Raw genomic sequence first — 15,899 nt, forward strand, 5'->3', positions numbered from 1 at the left:
GTTGTAGTCAATAAAAAGAAAAACTCCAGCACACAGGTAATTTTGATGCATCCAACCATTTAGATCCATTCAATTGTTGGAAGCATCAAAATTACGAGTGTGCTGGAATTTTTCTTTTTATTGACCACCATGACCACCATTTTTTCTCCATGCACCTGGTAGTACGTCAAGGTGTGCAAGTTTACTTAAAAAATAAAAACTGTTGTAGTAACTTGGTGTGGCTCTGCTTAAAATATAGCTACTGACTGCATGGACCTTTAACCTTTCGCTCCAATCCGTAAGTGCTATGTATGTTAAACCCTCTCATTCTCACCCACTGCTGTCCATAGCTGTCCTCCACCTCGTTGTTAGCACGATCATCCCAGTTCAGACGGATGCCAAGGAGGGTCCCTGGCCAGAAGCCATTCTCAGCCAGGATCACAAAGTAGGTGAAGAAACCTGCTACGGCCTGGATCATACCTGGAGAGAAAGAGACAAGTCCATCAGCACAATATACACCGAGTGAACAAACATGACATAGACTGACCAGGTGAATCAAGTGAAAGCTATGATCCCTTATTGATGCCACTTGTTAAATCCACTTCAATCAGTGTAGATGAAGGGGAGGAGATAGATTTAAGAAGGATTTTTAAGCATTGAGACAACTGAGACATGGATTGTGTATGTGTGCCATTCAGAGGTTGAATGGGCAAGACAAAATATTTAAGTGCCTTTGAACGGGGTATGGTAGTAGGTGCCAGGCGCACCGGTTTGAGTGTATTCACGCTCAATAGTTTCCAGTGTGTATCAAGAATGGTCCACCACCCAAAGGACATCCAGCCAACTTGACACAACTGTGGGAAGCATTGGAGTCAACATGGGCCAGCATCCCTGTGTAACGCTTTCGACATCTTGTAGAGTCCATGCCCTGACGAATTGAGGCTGTTCTCAGGGCAAAAGGGGAAGCAACTCAATATTAGGAAGGTGTTCCTAATGTCTTCTACACTCAGTGTAACTTTCAATAACTGGCATGAATAACAGAGGGTAAAAAGGCAATCTGTGCGTCTGAAATGGCACCCCATTCACTATTTTGTGCACCACTTTTGACCAGATCCCATGATAGGGGGCCATTTAGGATGCATACAAAATCATTTGTTACACTACATCATAGTATTTGTGTAGATTTGAGTTCCACCATTGATGTGTGTGTTTTAGTTCATTTTATAGGATATCGTATGGTGGACAGACACAAGGGTGGAAACCTATTCCCTATATAGTGCACTACTTTTGACCAGGGCCCATGATAGGGTGCCATTTAGGACACAGACCCATGGATGAGCCTGCAAGGGGAGGAGGTATTCTGACCTATCTGTCCGTAGGCCATGCTGATCAGTCTGTCGTTCACCAGCTTGTCCGTCTTTGGGCACCGGGGCTGACGCTTCATGATGTCACTCTCAGCCGTCTCGTAGGCCAATGAGATAGCAGGAACCTGGACCCAGACAGAGAGGGGGGAGGGAGAGAGAGGGGGGAGAGGAGAGAGAGAGAAAGAGACGGAGAGAGAGAGAGCAAGGGAGCGAGAGAAGGAGAGAGAGGAGTGTGAGAGAATGTATGACAGACAGAACAATGTGATAAAGCTATACGCAGCAAACATGCCCACATTGGCACGATGTGGGCCCAATGCGGGCTAAAATATTGGCCCCATGTAGGCTGCCAACATTGGGCCAATGCACTTTTTCTATTTAATAAGAAATTATTTATAATTTATTTGTGACACTTTCAATTCAATGCTTAAAGTGCATAATTTATTAGCCTTAAAGGTATTTAGGGAAAGTGATACATTGCATCAGAAAGACAACCAAGTTGTTACTATCATACATATATTTTTTCATACAAGGGAAACTGCTAAGTTTCTCATATGTCACAAGTATTTTTAAAGACGTCATCATTGTCATTGTACAAGATCACCAAAATGTGGGCATCACATAACATAACCCTTAAACTGGAAAGACACTCAGTAACAGTTGCACAAAAAGAACTATGTGCAAATCACGGCCCCAAATATTCTAATGAGCCCCCGCCTCTAGCTGGGTTTGGTGTGGGCTAGCCCGTGCTGGGCTTGGTGTGGGCTAGCCCGTGCTGGGCTTGGTGTGGGCTAGCCCGTGCTGGGCTTGGTGTGGGCTAGCCCGTGCTGGGCTTGGTGTGGGTTAGCGCGTGCTGGGCTTGGTGTGGGTTAGCCCGTGCTGGGCTTGGTGTGGGTTAGCCCGTGCTGGGCTTGGTGTGGGCTAGCCCGTGCTGGGCTTGGTGTGGGCTAGCCCGTGCTGGGCTTGGTGTGGGCTAGCCCGTGCTGGGCTTGGTGTGTGCTAGCCCGTGCTGGGCTTGGTGTGTGCTAGCCCGTGCTGGGCTTGGTGTGGGCTAGCCCGTGCTGGGCTTGGTGTGGGCTAGCCCGTGCTGGGCTTGGTGTGGGCTAGCCCGTGCTGGGCTTGGTGTGGGCTAGCCCGTGCTGGGCTTGGTGTGGGTTAGCCCGTGCTGGGCTTGGTGTGGGCTAGCCCGTGCTGGGCTTGGTGTGGGTTAGCCCGTGCTGGGCTTGGTGTGGGTTAGCCTGTGCTGGGCTTGGTGTGGGTTAGCCTGTGCTGGGCTTGGTGTGGGCTAGCCTCTAGCTGGGCTTGGTATGGGCTAGCCCGTGCTGGGCTTGGTGTGGGCTAGCCCGTGCTGGGCTTGGTGTGGGCTAGCCCGTGCTGGGCTTGGTGTGGACTAGCCCGTGCTGGGCTTGGTGTGGACTAGCCCGTGCTGGGCTTGGTGTGGGTTAGCGCGTGCTGGGCTTGGTGTGGGTTAGCCTGTGCTGGGCTTGGTGTGGGTTAACCTGTGCTGGGCTTGGTGTGGGCTAGCCTCTAGCTGGGCTTGGTATGGGCTAGCCTGTGCTGGGCTTGGTGTGGGCTAGCCCGTGCTGGGCTTGGTGTGGGCTAGCCCGTGCTGGGCTTGGTGTGGGCTAGCCCGTGCTGGGCTTGGTGTGGACTAGCCCGTGCTGGGCTTGCCCGTGTTGGGCAGGTGTGGGCTAGCCTGTGTTGGGTTGTTGTAGGCTAGCCTGTGTTGGGCTGGTGTGGGCTTGATGTAGGCTAGCCCGTGTTGGGCTTGGTATGGGCTGGCCCGTCTTGGACCGGTGTGGGCTAGCCTGTGTTGGGCTGGTGTAGGCTAGCCCATGTTGGGCTGGTGTGGGCTTAGTGTGGGATAGCCCATGCCCACCTTGTCCACTGAATATCCACGAGGCCAATGGGGTCATGTTTGCTGGGTAGGTTCCGTAATAAAAAAGCCCTGACTATTGGTTGAAGGTATTACCAGTGAGGCAACAACAGGGCAATGTGTGTGCGTTAAGGTGGGAAATGGACTTGTGAGATCAGAATCCACACAGCAGAGTGGATACAAAACCAGTTTGCTTTAGTGGATTTAGCAGCTCTCACCCTGACCCAGGGCAGGGCAGTTGGGACTAATAGATTGTAAGGTAGTGTATGATCAATCTAAGAGAACGGCTGGTCGTGACTGTGAGTGTCAAGGAGTAGAGATATGATGCCAGTCATAGAATCAAGAATTCGCATGCTCGACTCAATAGTTCATAATCAAAAGTCTTTGGGTGCAGGGTTTAAAAGGCATATAAAACTGTGAAAGTAAAACTCACACTCACTGAAATAGTTTTAATGTTCTTTAGCAGCAGCAGAAGAGATCAAATAAACTGACTGCTAAAGAATATTACAACTATTTCAGTGAGTGTGGGTTTTACTTTCACAGTTGATCTGCCTTTTAAACCCTGCACCCAAATACTTTTGATTATGAACTATTGAGTCGAGCATGCAAATTCTTGATTCTATGACTGGCCATGTTGACTCATCATATCTCTACTCCTTGACACTCACAGTCACAACCAGCTGTAAGACTAATCCTGGACTAAAAATTACTTTCAATTGAGATTCAACATGGTTTTTAGTCCAGGAATAAGGATTAATCTGTGTCCGGGAAACCGCCCCAAGACTATTTCAGTGCGGGTTTTCCTTTTCCAGTCAGCATGGCAGGTCCTCACCATGTCAGTTCCCAGGTCGATACAGAGGATGGTGACAGTGCCCAGGGGCAGGGGAATGCTGGCGATGATGAAGAGGAGGAAAGGGCTGATCTCTGGAATGTTACTGGTCAGGGTGTAGGCAATGGACTTTTTCAAGTTATCAAAGATCAGACGGCCTGTTTGGGATTGAATAAGAACAGATAAGTTGATTGAATTACAGTATTTCACTTTTTTTCACTTTCTTTCTCTCTCTCTCTCTTCCTTCCTTCCTTACCTTCCTCCACTCCTGTGACGATAGAGGCAAAGTTGTCGTCCAGGAGGATCATGTCAGCAGCCTGCTTGGAGACATCAGACCCAGCGATCCCCATGGCAACCCCAATATCAGCCTTCTTCAGGGCAGGTGAGTCATTCACTCCATCCCCAGTAACCGCAACGATTGCCCCCTAGAACAAGAGAACAAAGGGTCAGGAAATAAGAAATATTTTAGTTCACTGCTGTGAATGGGAGATAAATGCAGTGTTTGTCTCTGTCAATTTTGGAGCCATTTTCCCATCAAATACTTTTCTATAGAATAATAGCCCCACAATATCAAACTCTGAACAGGAGAATAGATTCAAAATTCCTAACTCCAAACCATGCTTTAATTATAGAGTGACTCAAACACACACACATACACACACACACACACACACACTCGCATTCACACATGCACACACGCACACAGACGTCCTTTCACCGTTCTCTGGCAGCCCTCTACAATTATGAGTTTCTGCTGAGGTGAGGTGCGGGCGAACACTATCTCAGTGTGGTTCCTGAGCAGGTCATCCAAGTATTCTGCGCTCATGTCCTTCAGGTCCCCCCCGTGCACCACACAGGCCTTGGCATCCCTGGGGGAGAGACACAGATACAAGCCGATAGTGAGAAACAACACAAATACACACACGAGCGTGTGCAAAATCACACATGAGCGCTCGCACACAGGCGCACACACACACAGGCACGCACGCACACGCACACACCTGGGGTTGACTTGGCTCAGTGGAATATTCAGCCTTTCAGCGATGTCCTCCACAGTCTCGTTGCCCTCGGAGATGATGCCCACGCCTTTAGCGATGGCTTTAGCAGTGATTGGATGGTCGCCTGTCACCATAATAACCTGGCGGCATAGAGGACCATTAATAGCACATCATCACAACTATAAGCACAACATATATCATCGTTACCTGTCACCACATACAACAATCTGTTGTTGTTTTTTTCTCTGTTTTGCTCATTTATGACATTCGTGCCTGTGCTAACTTATACACATTGCCATCTTTTTTGCTTTCTGTTTTTCTCATTTATCATGAACATGTATGTGTTAGCCTAACATTATCGCTCTTCTGATTGGACCCAATGAGACATGTTTGGATGTGTTGGCTGATTGGTTAATTGGTTGTAGGGTTGCAAAATTCCAGTAACTTTCCCCAAATTCCCAGGTTTTCCAGAAATCACGGTATGAGGATTCCTAGATTTCACGCTTATTCCGGGACTCTTCCGTGATTTCTGGAAAACCTGAGAATTTTGCTAAAGTTACAGGGAATTTTGCGACCTTTCTTGGTTGATGACTCACCTTAATCCCGGCGGAGCGGCACTTCCCCACAGCGTCGGGCACGGCAGCGCGGGGAGGGTCAATCATGGACATGAGGCCCACGAAACACAGCCCCTCCGTAGGGAAGTTGACCTCCTCACAGTCGAAGGTGAACCCCCGAGGGAACTGGGCCGGAGACAGTGGCAAGTGACAGAACCCTGAGGGAGAGAGAGACAACAGACAGAGACATTTTTTAGATATCAAGGTTCAAATCTGCTTTTGTATTTGATTGAGTTTCTATGACAGGAAAGATGTAAGGAACAGATAGGGAGATACAGATTGAGAGGGGACACATAAAGGAAGGGCACAGACAACGACCAGGGGGCATGTGTGGTCTGGAGATATAAAACATAGTTGAGTCCCAAATGGCACTCTTTATACTGTACTGTACGTACCTAGAACTCTCTCTCCCAGCCCTCCCAGCTCCATGTAGGCACTCTGGAAAGCTTCGTTCCAGTTGGCATCCATTGGAACCTCCTGACCGTGGATCATGATGGTACTACACCTAAGAGATGCACAAACATAGGAGTTATTCACCTGTTGTTGTCAATCAGTGAGATATGTACAGTGCATTCGGAAAGTATTCAGACCCCTTCCCTTTTTCCACATTGTTACATTACAGCCTTATTTTAAACTGGATTAAAATTATATATATATATCCTCATCAATCTACAAACAATACCCCATAATGACAAAGAGAAAACTGGTTTTTATAATTTTTTGCAAATTTATAAAACCTAAAACACATAAATACTTTATTTACATAAGTATTCAGACCCTTTGCTATGAGACTTGAAATTGAGCTCAGGTGCATCCTGTTTCCATTGATCATCCTTGAGATGTTTGTACAACTTGATTGGAGTCCACCTGTGGTAAATTCAATTGATTGGACATGATTTGGAAAGGCACACACCTGTCTATATAAGGTCTCACAGCTGACCAAGCCATGAGGTTGAAGGAATTGTCCGTAGAGCTCCGAGACAGGATTGTGTCGAGGCACAGATCTGGGGAAGGGTACCAAAAAATGTCTGCAGCATTGAAGGTCCCCAAGAACACAGTGGCCTCCATCATTCTTAAATGGAAGAAGTTTGGAACAACCAAGACTCTTCCTAGAGCTGGCCGCCCGGCCAAACTGAGCAATCGGGGGAGAAGGGCGTTGGTCAAGGAGGTTACCAAGAACCCGATGGTCACTCTGATGGAGCTCCATAGTTCCTCTATGGAGATGGGAGAACCTTCCAGAAGGACAACCATCTCTGCAGCACTCCACCAATCAGGCCTTTATGGTAGAGTGGCCAGACAGAAGCCACTCCTCAGTAAAAGGCACATGACAGCCCACTTGGAATTTGCCAAAAGGCACCTAAAGGACTCTCAGACCATAAGAAACAAGATTCTCTGGTCTGGTGAAACCAAGATTGAACTCTTTGGCCTGAATGCCAAGCGTCACGTCTGGCGGAAACCTGGTACCATCCCTACGGTGAAGCATGGTGGTGGCAGCATCATGCTATGGGGATGTTTTTCAGCGGCAGGAACTGGGAGACTAGTCAGGATCGAGGGAAAGATGAACAGAGCAAAGTGCAGAGAGATCCTTGATGAAAACCTTCTCCAGAGCGCTCAGGACCTCAGACTGGGGCGAAGGTTCACCTTCCAACAGGACAACGACCCTAAGCACACAGCCAAGACAACGCAGGAGTGGCTTCGGGAGAAGTCTCTGAATGTCCTTGAGTGGCCCAGCCAGAGCCCGGACTTGAACCCGATCGAACATCTCTGGAGACACCTGAAATAGCTGTATAGCGACGTTCCCCATCCAACCTGACAGAGCTTGAGAGGATCTGCAGAGAAGAATTGGAGAAACTCCCCAAATACAGGTGTGCCAAGCTTGTAGCGTCATACCCAAGAAGACTTGAGGCTGTAATCACTGCCAAAGGTGCTTCAACAAAGTACTGAGTAAAGGGTCTGAATACTTATGTAAATATGTTATTTCAGTTTTTTATTTTTAAGAAATTTGCAAGAATTTCTATAAACCTCTTTTTACTTTGTCATTATGGGGTATTGTGTGTAGATTGTTGAAGGGAAAAAAACAATTTAATCCATTTTAGAATAAGGCTGTAACGTAACAAGGGGTCTAAATACTTTCCGAATGCACTGTATTTGCCACAGAGTTGGATAGAGGGCACATCTATGCATCTTTGGCATAATGGCTTCTGTGACTATGGTATTTACCTATTGAGGGACACACAGTTTTGATGTAAATAAATACCTGTCCAATATTCTCTCAGGTGCTCCCTTCATAACGAGTAGGTGGCCATTTTCATTGTCTTCATGTTCATGAATGGAAAGCTTTCAGAAGGAAGTTAGAAGATAAGAGTATATATATATACACGTTTTACTCTTTTATCATTGCAGTCATTAAATATTTAGTGGTTCTTGTGGTTCAAAATACTTCTGAATTGTAGATTGTTCTGTAGGTCTGTTTGTACAACAATTAATTTTGTTTTGTTTATGCAGTTGCTGTATGTTTGGTGTTGTAAATGGCCACGTTATAGGGGGTAATTGTATACCTGGTACTTGTTGGTAGAGTTGAAGGGAATCTCTCCCACCTTGGGGTTTCTGTCTCTCATAGAGCGGACACACCCACAGGAGAGCTCGATACATTTCAACAGAGCAGACTCTGACGCGTCGCCAGCAGTGTCCCTCTACAAAACAACACAACATCAAACAGTCAGCAGGAGACAGTCTATTCACGTTGTCAGAATGGATTGCTGACTGACAATTGGTTTAGTATGTGACTACCCACATGAAAAAATACTATAGCATACAATGGTATAAATACTATAGTATTCACTGTAGTATTTACAGTTAACTATAGTATAAAAACTGTAGTAAAAGAAAACTGTAGTATATCCTATAGTAATTAATGTAGTGTTTTTGCAGATTGTAGTATACTGTATTATTTACTGTAGTGTTTTTGTGGGCATTACTTTGGTATTTACTATAATATTTTTGCTTAATTATCTTTGACATAGAAGTGGAGGCTTCTCCTTCAGAACACCTACTGGAGAAATACTAAAAGGGCACATTTTCCATAACTTGTAAGTAGGTAGGACTGGGGTCTGAACGGATAGTTCAGAGCTTCTGCTCTTTTCTATAACGTGTAGGGAACACAATATGGCCTATAATTGCCATCTAGGTTTCTCAATTATGTCTGGCACAAATTATGATATGGGGGAGGGCAGGGTATATGCAAATTAAATACTGTAGTATTTACTATAGTCAAAAAAGTGTAGTGTTTTTGCAGACATTACTGTAGTATTTACTATAGTATTCTACAGTATACTACAACATTCTATAGTAAGTACTGCACATGATTGGAGGGATACTACAGTGTGTCGTATACTATTCTACCGTATACTATAGAACTATATAGTAAGTACTGTAGTATTCTATAGTAAACTGTAGTATTATTTCATGTGGGTATTGCTATTGTAACAGTTAGGAGGAATGGGTTTTGTGTTGTTAGATTCAATGTGGCCAGGTGTGTCTAAATTACACTTAGTCGCATGGTTAATGGTCATTGGGGCCCCTTTAAATCGGACGACAGACTCATACTGTATCAATCATTCCATTCCAGTCATTACTATAAGCCATCCTCTCCTCATCAGCCACCGCTGGTATGGGTGTATAGTGGCCATCCCCTACCTTGAGGATGGGGAACTTTTCCTGCCCAGCTTTAAACTCAGCGCGGTTGCAGAGCCCAGCCACGCAAGACAGTGTGTGCCATGTAGCTGAGCTCTTGTCAAAGGTGGCACCTGAAGGAAAACAGGAGATGCATTAGACTTACAGAGGGATGATTAATCTTTTCCAAAATTCCCAGAAATCCTAGTTGGAAGATTCCCAGATTTCCTGTATATTCCATCCTGATTCCGGGATAATTCAACCGGATTTCTGGAAAACCTGGGATTTCTGGAAAACCTGGGAATATTGGAAAAAATACCAGAATTTTGCAACCATAGATAATGTGACAGAGCTGAATTTGTATCTTTCTTCAGGATATTGTATAGCACACAGTATAGTATCTCTATTCCTTTCTAGTATCTCTATTCTAAATTATTATATCAAAGCTCATTTAACAGAGCAGAGGAGCCCACTAATTCAACGGGTCTGGTTGAGTGTAGAAGGGACAGATGATGTCTGTTGGTGGTCTCACCAGACTGGTCCTCCGTAGTGTCGGCCTCATGGATCATGTTGTCAAACCACATGTGGGCCACGGTCATGCGGTTCTGGGTCAGGGTCCCTGTTTTGTCTGAACAGATGGTAGAGGTAGAACCCAGGGTCTCCACAGCTTCCAGATTCTTGACCAGGCAGTTCTTCTTTGCCATACGCTTGGCAGTGAGGGTGAGACACACCTGAGAGACGGAGGGAGGGAAGGAGGGAGGGAGAGTGGGATGGAGGGAGGGAAGGAGAGAGAAAGAGAAAGAAAGAGAGAGGTGGGAGGTAGAGGAGAGGAAATGGACGCAGATGGAGACAGACTGAAGGACATTACCGAGTCACCTTACCCCTATACATATCTACCCCTACCACTCCAGGATCCCTACATATTGACCCTGGAACTGACCCTGTATATAGCTCAATTACTTTCTCATGTTCTTCTTATTTCTATTTCTCATGAGTTTTTGTTCTACTTTACCTTATTTTATAGTACTACTGGTATTAATTACTGCATTGTTGTGAAAGAGCTTGCAAGAAAGGCATTTCTGCACACGTGACAATAGAACTTGAAACTTGAGTAATGACAGAGTAATGGTCAAAGATGGACATATAGATGCAAAATCCTACTACAGAGCACAACTTTCATAGACTTTGGTGTAAATTATGAGATTTAGCAAGAGATTTGCATGGAGATTTAGAATTATAATTTGGCCCATATCCACAATACCAGTCCGTGGCCTGGGGTGGTCTAACGGTCTAGGTCGCTGCCTCTAGCACACATAAATGTACCACTGCCAGCATGGGTTTGAATCCGGCCCACTGCTCTTTCACTCACCAACTACAATAGTAGTCGGACTCACAGTGGCGGTCCCTGCGTCCTGTCCAGGGGGTGTACTTCAACATCAAGCACATCAAGCTGCCTCACTTAACAGAAACAGGAGATAGACTACTGCCCTAGGCTATGGGCCATTCTGACTGGGACATTCAAGGCTTACTCACAGTGACGGTGGCCAGCAGGCCCTCTGGGACATTGGCCACGATGATGCCGATGAGGAAGATGACAGCCTCCAACCAGCTGTACCCCAGGATGATGGCCAGGATGAAGAAGGACACCCCCAGGAACACAGCCACGCCCGTGATCAGCTGGATGAAGTGCTCGATCTCCATGTTGATGGGAGTCTGGCCCGTCTCCAGCCCAGAGGCCAGGGTGGCAATACGACCCATCACTGTATGGTCACCGGTACCTACTACTACACCGTGGGCTGTGCCTGAGGGAGGGAGGGAGGGAGGGAGGGAGGGAGGGAGGGAGGGGAAGCAATTCTTTAATTTAAGAAATAGGTCAGGTCCCCCTTCTAAAGAGGTCTTCTGACCTCAATGAGACTCTCTCGATAAATAAGTTAAATTAAAATAAATGAATAAAAAGAGGAAAGGATTTGTGCTACTGACCCTCCACACAGTTGGTTGAGAAGAAGGCGATGTTTCGAGTCTCCAGGGGGTTTTCATGGGTGAACTCTGTGGTACGTGTCTGAGGCTCTGACTCCCCAGTCAGAGAGGAGTTATCCACCTTCACACACAGACAGAGGAAAGTTATCCAGTTGGACAGAAAGAAAGACAGACAGACAGACATAGAAAGACAGAGACAGAGAGAGAGAGAGATAAAGAGAGACAGCAACTAAGTAATCAACCTGGACAGATAGTAAGAAAGTGACCCTTGGACTCCCTCTCGTCTCCTCTCCTCACCTTGCAGCCCGCAGCGGAGACAACTCGGAGGTCGGCAGGGATCCGGTCTCCTCCTTTGATCTCCACCAGGTCTCCCCTCACCAATAGCTCTGCATTGATTGTCATCTTCTCTCCTTCCCTGATCACCAGGGCTTGCTGCCAGGGATGGAGGGATGGATAACAGAGAGGAGAGATGAAAGAGAGAGAGACAAAGGGGAGGATGAAACTATTTTAGACAAACATTCATTGGCAAATCCAAAGTTGGCTCAAATTATTAGTTGTGTTATGTTGGGTAAGCTTATTATGCTTCTCAAGTCAGTGTAAACCCACTTGAGGCACTCAAAGGAAATGAAATAACTTGAAATCGAAGAATATCTAAGCGATTTAAGCCTATTATAGCCTTTACACACTGTTGCGATGACCAAGCCATTGCTTGTGTCCCAAATGGCACCCTAATCCCTATATAATGCATTACCTTTACCAGGGCCCTGGGCTTGGTCAAAAGTAGTGCACTTTAAAGTGAATAGGACCCTGGTCAAAAGTGCACTATAAAGGGAATAGGGCCCATCTCATAGGGTGCCATTTGGGACGCTCACAAAGCAGTATACTGTGCTGTCTCAGCTCAGCTCACCTGAGGAACCATGTTCTTGAAGGAGTCCATGATTTTTGAGCTCTTGGCCTCTTGGTAGTAAGAGAAACAGCCAGTGATGATGACCACAGCTGACAGAACCACTCCCAGGTACAACTGTTATGGGAGAGGGAGGGAGGGAGGGAGGGAAAGAGAGAGAGGGAGGGAGAGGCAGGTAGAGCAGAATTAGGCCAATAACCGCTAATTATCAAAATCCAGAAAAGAGCCGTTAAATTCTATAACCACTTAAAAGGAAGCGATTCCCAAACCTTCCATAACAAAGCCATCACCTACAGAGAGATGAACTTGGAGAAGAGTCCCCTAAGTAAGCTGGTCCTGGGGCTCTGTTCAAACACAAACAGACCCCACAGAGCCCCAGGACAACAACAACAACAACACAAGTAGACCCAACCAAATCATGAGAAAACAAAAAGAGAATTACTTGACACATTGGAAAGAACAAACAAAAACACAGAGCAAACTAGAATGCTATTTGGCCCTAAACAGAGAGTACACAGTGGCAGAATACCTGACCACTGTGACTGACCCAAACTTAAGGAAAGCTTTGACTATGTACAGACTCAGTGAGCATAGCCTTGCTATTGAGAAAGGCCGCTGTAGGCAGACCTGGCTCCAGGGGCGGTGTGTTCATTAGGGCGATATGGGCGACGCACTGCCAAACGGGAAAAGGAAGGGATTTTTTTTCTAATCAATTATATCACGGCAACAGTAGTTATCAGTGTTCTAATCTAGACGTCTGATCTGCCACTAAATGTCCAATCAGGCTAAAGTCGTGCTTCAAATGGCCCCGCCCGTTTTTGGGCGATTTCAGTCAGGTTGAAAATCGCCCCAGAAGTATCTCATAGACTCTCATGTTAAATCTAATTTTTTCAAATATCAGAGCTTTCAATACTATCTCTATGGGTTTCTGAGGGCTTGCACTTACGCGCTTTCGTCATACGTAACATAACCATGAACGTAACTAAGAAAAGAGCGGGTAGCAGCGTCAATCAATTCACGTACTACTATCAAAGATGGCTAGCGTTCAGTGCAACTCGATTGTCTCTTTAAAAGAAGTTCACATCAAAGACCATTCAAAACGAGCTACTGAAGTGTATGCTAGCGGTCATGAGGGAACATATTGTGGAGGAGGTGAAGTCGGCGAACTTCGTAGCTATCCAAGCTGACGAGACCACGGACGTTTCTACACAGAGACAGCTGATGCTTGTGCTGAGGTACATAGATAGCAACCACAAAAGTGCAGGAGCGCTTTTTTGAGTTCCTTCCCATCTCGGAATCAACCTCAGTCTCAATCGCCAGTGTGCTTTTGGAGAGACTGAACGGTCTTTTTGCCGAGGACGAGAAAGTCAAACTGTGGTGCACTGGCACTGTACCAGGTTCTCATGAGCTACAACCTCCAGGAGACGTTATCTGAGACTGTGACTCTGTTGAACATCCTCATAACTACTCCCATGACAACAGCTGAAGCTGAGAGATGTTTCTCAACTTTGACACGAGTTAAGACATTCCTGCGAAATTCAATGGGCCAGGAACGTCTGAATGCACTGGCCATGCTTTCCATGGAGAGGGAACTAGTCCTCAGCATGCCTGATTTCAATGAGAAAGTCATTGACCGCTTTGCTGCATTGAAAGAGAGAAGAGAACAGTTTCAGTACAAGTAATGTAGCCTCTCTCTCTCTTTGTCCCTCCCTGTCTGTCTCTTTAACACACACACGCCCAAATCAGTTCACAGTTGATGTTGTTTAAAATAGTTATTTTTCATTTAAAAAAAAGTAAAAAAAATAAAATAATCTGTTCATGTTCATTTTTACAAATCTATACAATTGGCCAGAATATGGTTGTTCATATTTACAAATCTATACAATTGGCCAGAATATGGTTGTTCATATTTACAAATCTATACAATTGGCCAGAATATGGTTGTTCATATTTACAAATCTATACAATTGGCCAGAATATGGTTGTTCATTTTTACAAAGCCATACAGATAGCTGTGTTTACCTTTTCTAGAAATTATTTTCAAATTCTGTTTTCAGGCAAAATGTATATCACTGTTCATTTTCACAAATCTATACAAGAGGGCAGAATATGGAAGTCTATAAAAATTTCTTATTACCAATAACTTGCATCAATGTTTTCAGTAGCCTCTATCAAAAGCTCCTGCTTGCTTGTTGTGAATTATGCTCAGGTGCACATATTTCCAATTCAACCATGAGGTAAAAAATGTGGTAAAAGCTCTTGTTGATCCTGCAATCTGAACAAATACCAAGATGCTGTATTTTCAGCTGATATTTCATTTGTTTATGGAAATGCATATTGTTTATGCAGTGTTGAGGAATGTGAAAGAACACCCTTGATTATTTTTACTGTGATAACTTATTTTGCTTTTGTAAGCCAACACTTTTGAGATCAGTCAATAAATGCTTCTGGCATTGACTTATATGCTGCCCCTGTCTTCATGTTGTTGCTGGACATATCTTTTTTAAAATGTGTGTAGGTCACCTAAATCATCAGAAAAATTGCCCCCCCTGAGAATTTTTTCAGAAGCCGCCACTGCCTGGCTCTCAAGAGAAGACAGGCTATGTGCACACTGCCCACAAAATGAGGTGGAAACTGAGCTGCACTTCCTAACCTCCTGCCAAATGTATGACCATATTAGAGACACATATTTCCTTCAGATTACAGTGATCCACAAAGACAACAATTTGGATAAACTCCCTTATCTACTAGGTGAAAAACCACAGTGTGCCGTCACAGCTGCAAGATTTGTGACCTGTTGCCACAAGAAAAGGGCAACCAGTGAAGAACAAACACCATTGTAAATACAACCCATATTTATGTTTATTTATTTTCCCATATGTACTTTAACTATTTGCACATTGTTACAACACTGTATATAGACATAATATGACATTTGAAATGTCTTTATTCTTTTGGAACTTCTGAGTGTAATGTTTACTGTTAATATTTATTGTTTATTTCACTTTTGTTTACTATCTACTTCACTTGCTTTGGCAATGTTAACATATGTTTCCCATGCCAATAAAGCCCTTAAATTGAAAAATTGAATTGAATTGAGAGAGGGAGGTAAAGAAAGAGAGAGGGGGTAGAGAGAAAGAGGGAGGGAGAGAAAGAGGGAGAGAGAGGGAGGTAGAGAAAGAGAGAGATGGGGTAGAGAGAGGAAGAGGGCTGTAGAGAGAGAGAGAGAGAGAGAGAGAGAGAGAGAGAGAGAGAGAGAGAGAGAGAGAGAGAGAGAGAGAGAGAGAGAGAGAGAGAGAGAGAGAGAGAGAGAGAGAGATAGAACAAGATGACTAGATGAAGGTTATTGGTGTTGCACTACAGTATATGGCATACAGTATATCAACATAATTGTGTGTGAAGGTGATGTTGATGATGATGATGATTGTTTTATCTGTGGTTGTATGTAGTATGTTTGCAACCAGGTTGCCAATGATGATGATGATAGACAGTGTTAGCTAATAACTGGACTGTAACTGTATAGCCTGGGTGGCAGTCTGTCTGTGCTATAACATGCCAACACCTTGTCACTCATTGCCAATTAAGGCCAGGGCAACTCTATGCAACCATGTTTGCTGAAGACACAACTGTTTATGGACCAGGCAATTCTGCAGGGCAGCTTAAAGAGGCTATTAACCAATGTCAAATGG

General features: G+C 45.0%; 1 protein-coding gene across 1 annotated transcript in view; it reads right to left on the reverse strand.

Annotated features, from left to right (window-relative positions):
* The window catches only part of atp1a2a (ATPase Na+/K+ transporting subunit alpha 2a), a gene marked incomplete at both ends in the record, with an annotated part of 28,291 nt that overhangs the window by 8,602 nt on the left and 3,790 nt on the right, over nt 1-15,899 (reverse strand). Inside the window, 16 exons of the mRNA XM_084183059.1 lie at nt 314-459; nt 1,345-1,468; nt 4,049-4,203; nt 4,302-4,470; nt 4,764-4,914; nt 5,047-5,183; nt 5,640-5,815; nt 6,053-6,162; nt 7,915-7,994; nt 8,216-8,350; nt 9,354-9,463; nt 9,862-10,060; nt 10,863-11,131; nt 11,310-11,427; nt 11,604-11,738; nt 12,214-12,327. Of these exons, the coding sequence (XP_084039185.1) occupies nt 314-459; nt 1,345-1,468; nt 4,049-4,203; nt 4,302-4,470; nt 4,764-4,914; nt 5,047-5,183; nt 5,640-5,815; nt 6,053-6,162; nt 7,915-7,994; nt 8,216-8,350; nt 9,354-9,463; nt 9,862-10,060; nt 10,863-11,131; nt 11,310-11,427; nt 11,604-11,738; nt 12,214-12,327 (2,328 nt within the window). The remainder of the gene's footprint in view (nt 1-313; nt 460-1,344; nt 1,469-4,048; nt 4,204-4,301; nt 4,471-4,763; nt 4,915-5,046; nt 5,184-5,639; nt 5,816-6,052; nt 6,163-7,914; nt 7,995-8,215; nt 8,351-9,353; nt 9,464-9,861; nt 10,061-10,862; nt 11,132-11,309; nt 11,428-11,603; nt 11,739-12,213; nt 12,328-15,899) is intronic.

The sequence above is a fragment of the Coregonus lavaretus genome (assembly GCF_964263955.1).
Source record: "Coregonus lavaretus genome assembly, chromosome: 19".
NCBI classification, from domain to species: Eukaryota; Metazoa; Chordata; class Actinopteri; order Salmoniformes; family Salmonidae; genus Coregonus; species Coregonus lavaretus.